At 39.9% G+C, this 12,554-nt stretch overlaps 3 protein-coding genes across 3 annotated transcripts; 2 read left to right on the forward strand and 1 right to left on the reverse strand.

Annotated features, from left to right (window-relative positions):
* Positions 1-1,026: 1,026 nt before the first annotated feature.
* HOP2 (stress-inducible protein) lies at positions 1,027-4,834 on the forward strand. Its single transcript, XM_021954622.2, has 7 exons — positions 1,027-2,073; positions 3,120-3,408; positions 3,738-3,823; positions 3,902-4,125; positions 4,217-4,283; positions 4,366-4,425; positions 4,547-4,834. Exons 1-7 carry the CDS (start codon positions 1,186-1,188, stop codon positions 4,658-4,660), a joined length of 1,728 nt encoding a protein of 575 aa, XP_021810314.1. The 5' UTR covers positions 1,027-1,185; the 3' UTR covers positions 4,661-4,834.
* Positions 4,835-5,179: 345 nt separating this feature from the next.
* On the reverse strand, positions 5,180-9,226 carry SCO1 (Translation elongation factor EFG/EF2 protein). Its single transcript, XM_021954621.2, has 4 exons — positions 8,784-9,226; positions 6,592-8,006; positions 5,544-6,056; positions 5,180-5,450 (listed from the first exon to the last, which is right to left on the reverse strand). The coding sequence occupies exons 1-4, from the start codon at positions 9,025-9,027 to the stop codon at positions 5,283-5,285; spliced, it is 2,340 nt and encodes a 779-aa protein (XP_021810313.1). The 5' UTR covers positions 9,028-9,226; the 3' UTR covers positions 5,180-5,282.
* A 663-nt stretch (positions 9,227-9,889) lies between these two features.
* On the forward strand, positions 9,890-12,363 carry NDC1 (NAD(P)H dehydrogenase C1). The gene is made up of 2 exons (XM_021954618.2): positions 9,890-10,061; positions 10,590-12,363. Exon 2 carries the CDS (start codon positions 10,602-10,604, stop codon positions 12,219-12,221), a length of 1,620 nt encoding a protein of 539 aa, XP_021810310.1. The 5' UTR covers positions 9,890-10,061; positions 10,590-10,601; the 3' UTR covers positions 12,222-12,363.
* The last annotated feature ends 191 nt before the right edge of the window (positions 12,364-12,554 follow it).

A 12,554-nucleotide genomic window follows, 5' to 3' on the forward strand; every position in this document is an offset into this window, starting at 1 on the left:
CTCTTATTCATTTTCCTCTAATCATTCCCGGGCCAAAGCAATACTTCGCTGAGCATTCGAGCTAAATAAGAAAAGCTTGGCTTCCAGGGCCAAATTGGTATTTATCCACTCTTTCAAGCTAGGATTCCAGGCAATACATCTTTAGGTATGATTTTTTCATTAAGCCTCAATATTTACCCTCTGCCTCTGCCTTTCTCCTTCCCTCTCTCGTTCTTCACATGCATTCGTAATTTGGAGGTTTCATCACATGCATTCGTAAATGTGGCGTATAGGTGTTAAAAATGGACCGGTCGTGTCATTTATTAAATTATATTTATTTAAAATAATAATAATACATGAATTTATTATATTTAATTTTAAATTCAAGTTTATTTCTTTTCTCTAATAATATATTTTACAAATAAATGTTTTCTTTATAAATAAAATATGATTTTGTTTTTCAAGTTTCAATTTTTTAAATCTAAACAATAATCTAGCCATTTACTATTTAAATGTACTTCAAATAAAGTCATTGACCTCTTTAATAAATCTTATTAGTATATATATATATATATATATATAATTGTAAAAAAGATTGAAATGAAATTGTAAAAAGGAAAAAATTACAAACAAAAAATGCAATACATAAGTCGAGCTTGGTGTGGGCCCATCTCGGCCTGTTTAGTGGCCTGATACAAACCCAATCCGATCCAATTATCAAATAAGTTGACTCTATACAAATCAGACTAGCGGGCACGATGCGTTTAACACTTCTAGTCTGATGTGTCCTTTAAATTACGTCACAAAAAGATGAGTAGGAGAAGTGAAGGGGCTGGCATTTTTATGGTTTATTTTCTTTTTCTGGTTTATATAAATAATTTTTTTTCTTCTTAAAAGTACAATAGGGTGTTTTAGAAATAAATTTTCCTTTTTACTATTTTATTTTTTAGGAAAACTAAAGAAAACAAAAGGTTATTTACTAATTTCACAGGTGTATAATATCGTATGAACTGCCAATAGTAGAGAGTCAATAGACCAACAGAAGGTTCCAGAACCCCAAACAAACACCACAATCACTAGAAGTCTCTGGTACCCCAAGAAAACCATTCTCCTCTCTTATAAAGCTCTCCCCGTCTCCTCCCCAATCCCCTACACCCGCAACCCCTCAACTTCCTCTGCAATCGTTTTCTCCCAAATCCAGCAGCCATGGCCGACGAAGCCAAAGCCAAAGGCAACGCAGCTTTCTCCTCCGGCGACTTTAACGCCGCCGTCACTCATTTTACGGAAGCCATCAACCTCGCTCCCACCAACCATGTCCTCTACTCCAACCGATCCGCCGCCTACGCTTCGCTCAACAAATACTCCGAAGCCCTAGCCGACGCCAAGAAGACCGTCGAGGTTAAGCCCGATTGGGGCAAAGGCTACAGCCGCCTCGGCGCAGCTCACGTCGGCTTGGGCCAGTACAGTGACGCCATTTCGGCGTACAAGAGAGGTCTTGAGATCGATCCCAACAACGAGGCCCTTAAGTCCGGCTTGGCCGACGCTCAGGCCGGTGCGGCTCGGTCACGTGCCGGAGCCCCGCCTATGAACCCATTTGGGGACGCGTTCTCGGGTCCCGAGATGTGGGCCAAGCTTACGGCCGACCCGTCGACCCGTGCCTTTTTGCAGCAGCCCGATTTTGTGAAAATGATGCAGGAGATTCAAACAAACCCTAGCAATCTCAATCTGTATTTGAAGGACCAGAGGGTTATGCAAGCCCTTGGGGTTTTGCTCAACGTGAAGCTCCGCGGGGGGCCGGCGGGAGCGGAGGATGAGGAGATACCGGACTCTCCGCCAGCGCCGAAACAACCCGAGCCGCGGAAGGAGGAGAAGAAGCCTGAGCCGGAGCCGGAGCCGATGGAGGTGAGCGAAGAGGAGAGTGAGGCCAAGAAGAGGAAAGCCGAGGCCATAAAGGAGAAGGAAGCTGGCAATGCTTCTTACAAGAAGAAGGACTTCGACACTGCAATTCAGCACTATACCAAGGCTATGGAGTTGGATGATGAGGACATTTCGTATATCATGAATCGCGCTGCGACATATTTGGAGATGGGTCAGGTATGGAATGCATATCTAGTGTTTGGTCATTGGTTTATGGTTATATTGCGTAGTAGTTTTTCCTGGTGGGATTTTGTTTTGTTGAAGTTAGTACGGTTGACTATAAGCTTGTATTGTTAGCATAAATATCCTTTCTGTGCATAATGTTATGTTTATGGGTTTGGATGAAGTTGCTTAATGCAGTAAATTTCATTGCTTCAAGGAAAAGAGGAGATTTGATTTAGAAACCTAGACTGATATGCTAATTCGGCCAATACAATAACATCTGGTGGTTTATAGAGTACCTAGATTAGCTCTTTCAGATGGGTTTTATCTTTCGTAATCCTTACTCACTTTTCTACTGCGTAGTATTAAAAAAATGAACAAATTGATGACAATGGACTTCTGCGTAGCTGCTGAGCTCTGAGCCCTCTCAGATTGGATTTAGTTTGACTTACGTGACCTCTTGTTTGGTGGTTTATAGAGTACCTAGATTAGCTCTTTCAGATGGGTTTTATCTTTCGTAACCCTTACTCGTTTTTCTACTGCATGGTATTAAAAAAATGAACAAATTGATGACAATGGACTTCTGCGTAGCTGCTGAGCTCTGAGCCCTCTCAGATTGGATTCAGTTTGACTTACCTGACCTCTTGTTTGTGTCTTTTGTACATGTTGTTCTTGTTTTTCCTTAGAGACTGGCAACTTTGGCCTTGGGATGTCCTTCTAATTATGGCTCCTCAACTGAGGCCAAGCCTTTTGTGCTTACCTAAATTTCAATCAATCTCTTTTATATAGCAATTTGGATGTGGTGGACTATTGTGAAACAGTGAAACTAATTTTGGATTCATGCGTGCCCCTTTTATTTCATATTTTGTTTTTCTATAATTTCAGTGTTGTGGTGTTTGTTTCCACTCTCCACTTGGTCATACCATGCTTATTATGTTACCTTTGATTTTCCTGGTGTTAAAGATGGAAATAGTATTGTTGGAAACTATCTGTCTTGCCACCTTGATATCTTTTAGCTTGTTAGTGATGTTGATGCAAGGGTCACTATTATATTCTGGCAGTTGGAGGACTGTATTAAAGACTGTGACAAGGCTGTGGAAAGGGGAAGAGAGCTAAGGGCAGACTATAAGATGATCGCAAAGGCTTTGACTAGGAAGGGAAATGCACTGGTGAAGATGGCAAAAGGCTCGAAGGACTTTGAACCTGCTATTGAGATGTTCCAGAAAGCTCTCACGGAGCATCGCAACCCAGAGACATTGAAGAAATTGAATGATGCTGAGAAAGCAAAGAAGGAGCTAGAGCAACAAGAGTATTTTGATCCAAAGTTAGCTGATGAGGAGCGTGAGAAAGGTTTGTCCTTCTGTTTGATGTGCTTGTAACCTTTGGATCTTTTAAATGCTTGTTTTATAACTGGTGTCTCTCTTCTATCGTACTTGCATATTTATGCATGAATTGCATCCTGTTTTCATGACTCATTTCGTTTTGGTCGAACCATAGGCTCATATGACTCATATGATGCTGCGAACCTGCTTCTTAGGTTTAGAAATTCAGTGGCTACAAGTACTTTAGTTGTGTCCGTGTGAGAGTGGGGTTGTACTTCAGTGTGATTAGAAGATTGTGGGGAAAACGTTGTTTCTGTCCATGCATTTCTAACTTGACTGTTTGTCGGTGATTTGCAGGCAATGAATATTTCAAGCAGCAAAAGTACCCAGAGGCTATTAAGCATTACACTGAATCTTTGAGAAGGAACCCCAAGGATCCAAAGGTAGGAGAACCTCCAATGTACTTGTAGTTGATAGTAAAATTGCTTTTAATATTTTGTGACATGTTATTGGTGTTTCAGGCATATAGTAACAGAGCTGCTTGCTATACAAAACTTGGGGCAATGCCCGAGGGATTGAAGGATGCAGAGAAGTGCATTGAGCTTGATCCAACCTTTACAAAGGGTTATACCAGAAAAGGTGCTGTCCAGTTTTTCATGAAAGAATATGAGAAAGCTTTGGAAACATACCAGGAGGGGTTAAAACATGATGCTGGCAACCAGGAACTGCTTGATGGTGTGCGAAGGTGTGTCTACAAGACTAGAATTTGCTGTTCTGAATTTTACTTCATGTTAACTGTATGTTAAATGTATGTTACCATTTGAAATTGATTGCAGATGCATTCAGCAAATCAACAAAGCTAGCCGTGGGGATCTGAGCCCCGATGAATTGAAGGAGAGACAGGTACGGCTTTCTTGAACATTCTTTGATACTGATTGGATTCCTTGAGATTGGAATATGTTATTGAATTTGATGCTTCTTGCAGGCTAAAGGAATGCAGGACCCAGAAATTCAGAATATCCTCCAAGATCCTGTTATGAGACAGGTCAGCATAATTTAGAGCGTTTGCTTCTGATGTTAACTTGTTATTTCAGTTTCATTTTTATATGTGGCGAATGAAGGGCCTAAATTTTAATATATATATATATATTTTGGGATGTGTTCAGGTGTTGATTGATTTCCAGGAAAATCCCAAGGCAGCTCAGGAACACACAAAGAACCCAATGGTGATGAACAAGATCCAGAAGCTGGTCAGTGCTGGAATTGTCCAGCTTAGATGAACTTAGGGGAAAGATACAATCACGTAAAAAAGAAGCCTTTGGTCATTCAAATTGTAACTTTCCGATGCCCAATTTGAGTAATTAGCTCACAACTTTTCATTTTGGAAAATTTTGAGATGTATTGTTTTGATATTAGTGTGGATGTTTTTGATATGTTAGATCTCTCTTATCTCTCTTGCTCTCTCTCAATGTGCAACAAAATTAAGGTGTGGTATTATTTATTGTTCAAAAATGGGCGTGGTGGTTTTTGGCTTATATTGGCTCTTGCGGAGCAAGCAACTATGTTACAATGAAACACAATAATGGGAATGAGGCCAAATGCCCATTTCTCCATCTTCTGCTGTGCCCCTCAAGCAAAATTGTGCAGAATACAATTTTATTGCATCTTAATGTCGCTGTCCATCTTTTAGGTGAACGCCCAAGGTCTTGAGATTTTGTCAAGATCAAAACTGTAGCGTCCTTTTTCGAGGAAGAATTACTATGCACTCTTTTAAGTCTTTTGCTAGAGAGTAAAAAATATAAATGAAAAATAAGAGGGAAGAAGAACCCTCGTTTTTCTTGGATCTTAAATAATGAGTCGGGGAAATATTTTAGCGGTCCCTGTTCACACAGGGAAACAAAATCAAGCTGCAACTTCTTCCTCCTTGGCAGCAAGCTGGTTCTGAATGTGCTGAGGAACAACATCGAACTTAGCTAATTGCATGGTATAGGATGCACGACCTTTTGTCATGCCCCGCAGTGTACTAACATATTGGAACATCTCTGCAAGAGGAACCAGCGCATCAACCACCTGCAAAAATACAGATTACGCAACGGATTAGTAGCTGAAACAATTTGAAGGTAACTAATATCGCATAATCCGGTCATGAGTTTTTAGACATACCTTGAGACCACCAGGTTTATCATTGAAGCTGTTGATCTGACCTCTCCTTGAGTTGAGATCACCAATCACATCTCCCAGATGTTCCTCAGGTGTAACAACTTCGACTTTCATTATCGGTTCAAGCATTTTTGGGGCAGCTTTCTTTATCCCCTCCCGGAAAGCTCCTCTGGCTGCCAATTGGAATGCCAACACGCTTGAGTCAACATCATGGTAAGAGCCATCAACTAGTACAGCGCGTACATCAACGACAGGAAAGCCTGCAAGCACACCATTGCTCATACACTCCTCTAATCCTTTCATCACCCCAGGTACGTATTCTCTTGGCACAGCACCTCCCTTGATTTCACTCTTGAACTCGTATCCACTACCAGGCTCCATGGGTTCAAACCGCACGGTGATATCAGCAAATTGACCTTGTCCGCCCGATTGTTTCTTGTGCACATACCTTGTTTCTGCAACCCTGGAAATACTTTCCCTGTAATTTACCTGGGGTGCTCCAACATTGGCTTCAACCTGCACAGATGAAGCAACCCCAGTTATGAAAATTCAAATCAGCAATACATCCAAAGGATTCATTCATTGAAAATTTTCAAGCAACCACAATATAGCACATTTCAAGTGAAATCTAGAAAAGGATTGCGTCTGTGTGCAAATCAGTTTCACAAAAACTCAAAAAGGTGTATAAAATGCTTATGTCTGTAGATAGGTGCAAACTAATATTTATACACACATATACATAAGTTGAAATTCTGTATGCAGAACCTCCCTCCTTTGCTAAAGGACGGATTTTGTATCAGTAGTCAATAAAATTGAACATGTTGGCACGTTTTGTTATTGACACATTATCGACAATGAATCGACATCTGTTCTTTAATAAAGAACGGATGTCCTGTACAGAGAATAACTGTATACATAAGATAAAAGCATAACATTGGTGAGATTAAGACAATATACCAAAACAGAAAACAAACATGAATAAAAACAACATCTAACATTTTTATGCTGGAAAATAAAGAATCAGAAATAACAAGGAGTAGCAGATACAGACCTTGAATTCCCTTTTGAGCCGATCAACAATAATCTCAAGATGCAATTCTCCCATTCCTTCAATAACTGTCTGATTGATCTCTTCATCCCGTGAGAAGTGGAAAGAAGGGTCTTCTTGAGCAAGCTTAACCAAACCAGCTCCCATCTTATCAACATCAGCTTTAGTTTTGGGTTCAATTGCCACCTTAATTACAGGATCAGGGAAGTCCATTCTTTCAAGCACAATAGGATGCTCAGGGTCACTCAATGTTTCACCTGTAATGGTATCTTTTAGGCCTGCAAGCGCAACAATATCACCAGCTAAAGCTACCTTAACATCCTCCCTACTGTTTGCGTGCATTTCTAGAAGTCTACCAATCCTCTCCTTTTTTCCCTTGTTTGCATTCAGTACATAGGATCCAGCAGTTAGCTTTCCTGCATAGATTCTCACAAATGTCAGGGATCCCACAAATGGATCGCTCATGATCTTGAATGCTAGCCCAGCAAATGGTTCATCATCACTTGCAGCCCTCTCAATAATGATTTCTGGGTTATCTGCATCAGTCCCCTTCATTGGTGGCACGTCAAGAGGTGAAGGCAAATAATCCACGACAGCATCAAGCAAAGGTTGAACCCCCTTATTTTTAAAAGCTGAGCCACATAACACTGGCACAAAACTAATTGAGATGGTTCCCTTCCTAACTAATTTCTTAATGGTTTCTTCATCAGGTTCAACTCCTTCTAGATAGCCCTCCATAGCTTCATCATCTAACTCAACAATGGTTTCTATCATCTGTGACCTGTATTCTTGAGCCAGCTCCAGAAGATCAGATGGAATATCCTCGTAAACAAATTTCGCACCCAACTCTTCTCCAGACCAAAGTATAGCTCTCATCTTCACGAGATCAATAACTCCCTTAAAATTATCTTCTGCACCTACTGGAATTTGAAGTACAAGTGGTTTGGCACCCAAGTTTGTCACTATCATGTCTCTTGTTCGGAAAAAGTTTGCTCCAAGACGATCCATTTTATTGACAAAGCAAATTCTGGGCACCCCATATCTATCAGCTTGTCTCCACACAGTTTCAGATTGAGGTTCCACACCAGCAACACTGTCAAACAAACATATAGCACCATCCAGTACTCTGAGAGCTCGCTCCACTTCAAGGGTGAAGTCAACATGGCCAGGAGTATCAATAATGTTAATCCTGTGTTTGTCCCAAAATGTTGTGGTTGCAGCAGAAGTTATGGTAATGCCTCTTTCTTGTTCTTGCTCCATCCAGTCCATAGTTGCTGTTCCTTCGTGTACCTCCCCTATTTTATAGTTTCTTCCAGTATAAAACAAAATCCGTTCAGTTGTAGTAGTCTTTCCTGCGTCTATGTGAGCCATAATTCCTATATTGCGATAATCTTCTAATGGCACTGCACGCTTTCCATCTGCCATACAGATAAACAAATAAAATATATTCAGCTCTGCTATGTCAGCTGATAAACTAACATTTTTACAAATCTCAAAAGCAAACTGAAAAAAGTACAAAGAGTTTTCAGGCATAGTTATAAAGTCAGTTAAAGAAACCCCAAGAAATGTCTTATTTTGGACCACCGTTCAGTTATAACATGCCCTTGGAAAGACAGTAAAAACATTAATATTGTGTTCCCATCTAGCATCAAAGTAGCTAAATAACCATGGCGATGCTAACTCCCCGAATTGTTGGGAAGGGCATCATTTGTGCACATTCCAAAAGATTGAATTCATATCCTTATAAGTTCCAGAGACAATTAAATGGATGTCAAACTCATATGCATAGAACATTCAAATACTCTCCTTCAATAAACCTAAATTAAACTACAATATAGCAGGAAGACACTACGCTAATCGGGTTGCAAATTGACAATGAAGTTAGAGAAGTTGATAACAATGGAATACATAAACCATACGGTCCATATCTTCTCAAGAAGACATATTAGAATAGCAAAGTCCTAAACAAAACTAGAGGGTCAATTATTATAACTAAAAAGATCATGCTTTTGATTATAAATATCAATCTGATTCACTTCAACTAAGAACCAAAACAAAATGAATAGTCTCACAGAATAACCCAAATTCAACAAGTTGGGCAATTGGGTACCCGGAAAACACTTTAAAGAACAAAAATTCAACAAGATAGTAGCAGTTAAAGAATAGAAAGAGATAGAACAGGAGGAGAAAAATACCATCAGCAGCCATAGCGACAACAGAGAGGTTTCTTCGGCTCTGTTGGCGTAAAATAGAGAGCTTTGAGGAGTTGGAACTGCTGAGCCGCACATTCCCAAAGAAGTGGGAAAGCGAAGATGAGGTGAGAGAAGAAGAGGGTCGGGGACGAAGACCCAGAAAGCGAGCTGGCGAGAGAGGAATGGCTGGCCTTGTCTGAGACCCATTGAAGCTGAAACTGTACACTCTCACTGACTCTGTAGCCATTTTTTCTTATCTGTTTGTGGGTGAGAGAGAACCAGAGAGAGAGAGAGAGGTTCGTTGGGAGGTTTTGGCGCTCTACTTGATATGACCCGTATGGGTTTGGGTTGTGGAAGCGTGGTGAGTTGGGGATAACGAAAAACCAAGAGGTGCTTGTGCGTTTGGGTCTTTAGGGAGCTTTCTGTTCAGGACATTCTGGACCTTAAGATAGTTTTGGAATTTCATAAATTTGAAGAACGAAAATGCACCAATAATTAAATATAAATACATAAATCAATGGAAGAATACTTTTGCCCTTCACCCCAATATACTACCTAACATAATTAATCTCCACATCATTTAGCTAAATTTTATATATTGAATTCTAAGTTTTCGAATATCTTTCTATCATCGACTAAACACAAAATCTTTTTCATTTTTTAAAAGAGAAATATCACTAAATTAAAAACTACCTGATAAAATTCAACTAAATCAGAATAAAAGAGAATTCTAACCCTAATTTATTTAGAATTGAATATAAAAACCAAGTATGACATGGAACTTTCATAAAGGAAAAAAGGTTACCAAATGAAACAAATGCAAACTACTTAATCCAGCATAAAGGCTATCATCAGCCCATCATAATTTTTCCAAAAAAAAAAGAAAGAATACAATGAACAGGGTGTGTGTCCTTTTTTGTGTTAGCTTTTTTTTTTATTATTGAAAATGTTAAATTAGTCTATTTTATTTTCTGCACAAAGAAAATAAATCTTGTTAAAAAATGTTAGCCTTGGAGGAGAACAAGGGCTGCGAAGCTGCCACGTATGTCAAATTAATATCCTAAAAAAAATAGTACTCGGATTGGGGTCCATGCAAAGTTGCAGTTAGGAGCAATGCATGTGTTCCGGTAAAGCCCATAACCCATCTCTAAGCCCCAAGCCCAACCCGCCTTCTTCTTCCTCAATCTCATCTGCCCACTTTCCATATTCTTCTTCAGTTCTTCTCCTTCAATTCTTCTCCAGTCTTTTGCAGTGATGACGTAACCCATTACCCACAAAAAGGTATTTATTAATTTCCTTTCTTTTCCGTTTTAAATTGGTTTAGAAGTTTTTCTTGTTTGCTGTGTGAGTTTAGAATTGAGAACCTGCTGTGCTTCTGATTTGCTGATTGCTTGGTTCCTTATCTGTTTTTGGATATTGTGGGTTTTATTGCATTTGGTCATGTGATAGATAATTCTGGTCCTAATCTGCTATTAGGGTGCATTTGATTTGTTCCTGTTTTCTTACTGATAGAATGCCTATATTTTTTTTACTAATAATTGGGGAATTTGGTGGATGTAAGATGATGAATTTAGTTTGGCACACCCCAAATAGTGATCTTGGTTCTGCTCTTGCACATTAATATCTATGATTAACATTTGATCTTGTTTATTTTTTAGCTTGACAACTTATTATTTTATTTCCATAGGAATTCATGTTAATATGATTATACATGTTGTCTCATCATGTTGTCAATGGATCTCTCTTTTATAAAACTATGGAAATAGAAAATGGGAAGTTCAGTTGGCTCTATCTTTTTTATTATTACAGAGATAAGCTCAAATGATGTCATCAGTTGCATTAGCTGCTTCAGCAAGTTTTGTACCATTCAATTCTAGGGCAAAGCACTTGGCTAGGCTATTTCCGGGTTTCTCGAGAAGATGTGGTGAGACCAAAATATCATTATCTGCGAGTTCTCAACAGAAAGGATTTCGGTTTGCTGTTGCTTCCAGTGCATCTGGGACGAATGGAAATGTTGCAGAGATACCTGAAGCTGAAACTGCACCTCAGTTATATTCTTGGCTAGATAAGAAGAGACCAAGGGTATGTATACTAGGTGGTGGGTTTGGAGGTCTATATACTGCGTTAAGACTAGAATCTTTGGAATGGCCTGACGACAAGAAACCTCAGGTGCTCCTTGTTGACCAGTCTGAACGCTTTGTTTTTAAGCCAATGCTGTATGAGCTTCTGTCTGGAGAAGTAGATGCATGGGAGATAGCTCCTCGTTTCTCGGATTTGTTGGCAAATACAAGTGTGCTGTTTTTTCAAGACAAGGCCAAACTATTGTATCCCTCTGATCATTTGGAAGTGAATGGACCTACACAATCCAGCTGTGGAGGATCTGTCCTGCTTGAAAGTGGTCTCCTTGTTGAATATGACTGGCTAGTTCTTGCTTTGGGAGCTGAAGCTAAGCTTGATATTGTACCAGGAGCAATAGAGTTCGCATTGCCATTCTCCACCCTGGAGGATGCTCGTAAAGTTGATCATAAGTTAAGAACATTGGAGAGGAGGAACTTCCGTAAAGAATCTGCCATTCGTGTGGCTGTGGTTGGTTGTGGTTACTCTGGAGTTGAGTTAGCTGCCACCGTATCAGAGAGACTGCAAGATAGAGGTACAGTACAAGCAATTAATGTGGAAACCACAATCTGCCCAAATGCCCCACCTGGCAATAGGGAAGCTGCAATTAAAGTTCTCTCATCCAGGAAAGTTGAACTTCTGTTGGGTTATGTTGTCCGTTGTATTCGTAGAGATGTTGATCTGGAAGCTTCAGAAAAGCCAACAAAGAGCATAGGTGTTGCTCAACATGATTCTGAGAAATATATATTGGAACTTCAACCTGCTCAAAGGGGATTACAAAGTCAAACTGTGGAAGCAGATATTGTATTATGGACTGTTGGGAATAAATCTCTTCTTCCTAAGCTGGAACCCCGTGACAGGCCCTATGACCTTCCCTTAAATGCCCGGGGACAAGCAGAAACAGATGAAACTCTTCGTGTTAACGGCCACCCACGCATATTTGCAGTTGGTGATTCTTGTGCTTTAAGGGAATCCAGTGGAAGGCTTCTTCCTTCGACCGCACAGGTTGCTTTTCAGCAAGCGGACTTTGCTGGCTGGAATCTGTGGGCTGCAATTAATGACCGTCCTCTTTTGCCATTTAGGTTTCAGAACTTAGGTGAGATGATAACTCTGGGGAGAAATGATGCAGCTATCTCTCCAAGTTTCATTGAGGGGCTAACTTTAGAAGGTCCTATTGGCCATACCGCGAGGAAATTAGCGTACTTGATTCGATTACCAACTGATGAGCATAGGCTTAAAGTAGGAATCAGCTGGCTCACAAAATCTGCCATAGATTCTGTTGCATCAATACAGAGCACCCTGACTAAGGTTCTCTCAGACTCATAAACCATGGTTGAATGGTTGTAAAGGATCTGATTGCTGCTAAAATAACTGTTACCATTTATTGTTTTATTATAATTTATATATAAAAGATGATGTGTAGAACAGTTTTATATCGAGTAATAGAACAAACGATTGATCTGTATTTCTTGACAAGCCCCTGTCATGCTTTGCAAACTTTGTTACCTCCAAACCCTGCCAAACATAGATTTCCCACTGAAGCCCCCGCCAATTTTACCATAGCTAAAGGTAGAGAATGTAGAAATTTAGATGCCACTAATTTATGCTAAGCAAGAGGTGATTAGAATATACACAGAAGTCATTTCAAAAGGCTCTGTG

Source organism: Prunus avium, chromosome 5, assembly GCF_965620075.1.
Source record: "Prunus avium chromosome 5, drPruAviu1.hap1.1, whole genome shotgun sequence".
NCBI classification, from domain to species: domain Eukaryota; kingdom Viridiplantae; phylum Streptophyta; class Magnoliopsida; order Rosales; family Rosaceae; genus Prunus; species Prunus avium.

Bases quoted from the DNA above. Each gene is read 5' to 3' on its own strand.
- SCO1 (XM_021954621.2), bottom strand. From the start codon at position 9,027: ATGGCTACAGAGTCAGTGAGAGTGTACAGTTTCAGCTTCAATGGGTCT. The intron at 8,007-8,783 runs GTATTTTTCTCC...TCTGTATGGCAG, and splicing joins TGTCGCTATGGCTGCTGATG to ATGGAAAGCGTGCAGTGCCA. The intron at 6,057-6,591 runs GTCTGTATCTGC...TCATCTGTGCAG, and splicing joins GGCTCAAAAGGGAATTCAAG to GTTGAAGCCAATGTTGGAGC.
- HOP2 (XM_021954622.2), top strand. From the start codon at position 1,186: ATGGCCGACGAAGCCAAAGCCAAAGGCAACGCAGCTTTCTCCTCCGGC. The intron at 2,074-3,119 runs GTATGGAATGCA...ATATTCTGGCAG, and splicing joins CATATTTGGAGATGGGTCAG to TTGGAGGACTGTATTAAAGA. The intron at 3,409-3,737 runs GTTTGTCCTTCT...GGTGATTTGCAG, and splicing joins TGATGAGGAGCGTGAGAAAG to GCAATGAATATTTCAAGCAG.
- NDC1 (XM_021954618.2), top strand. From the start codon at position 10,602: ATGATGTCATCAGTTGCATTAGCTGCTTCAGCAAGTTTTGTACCATTC.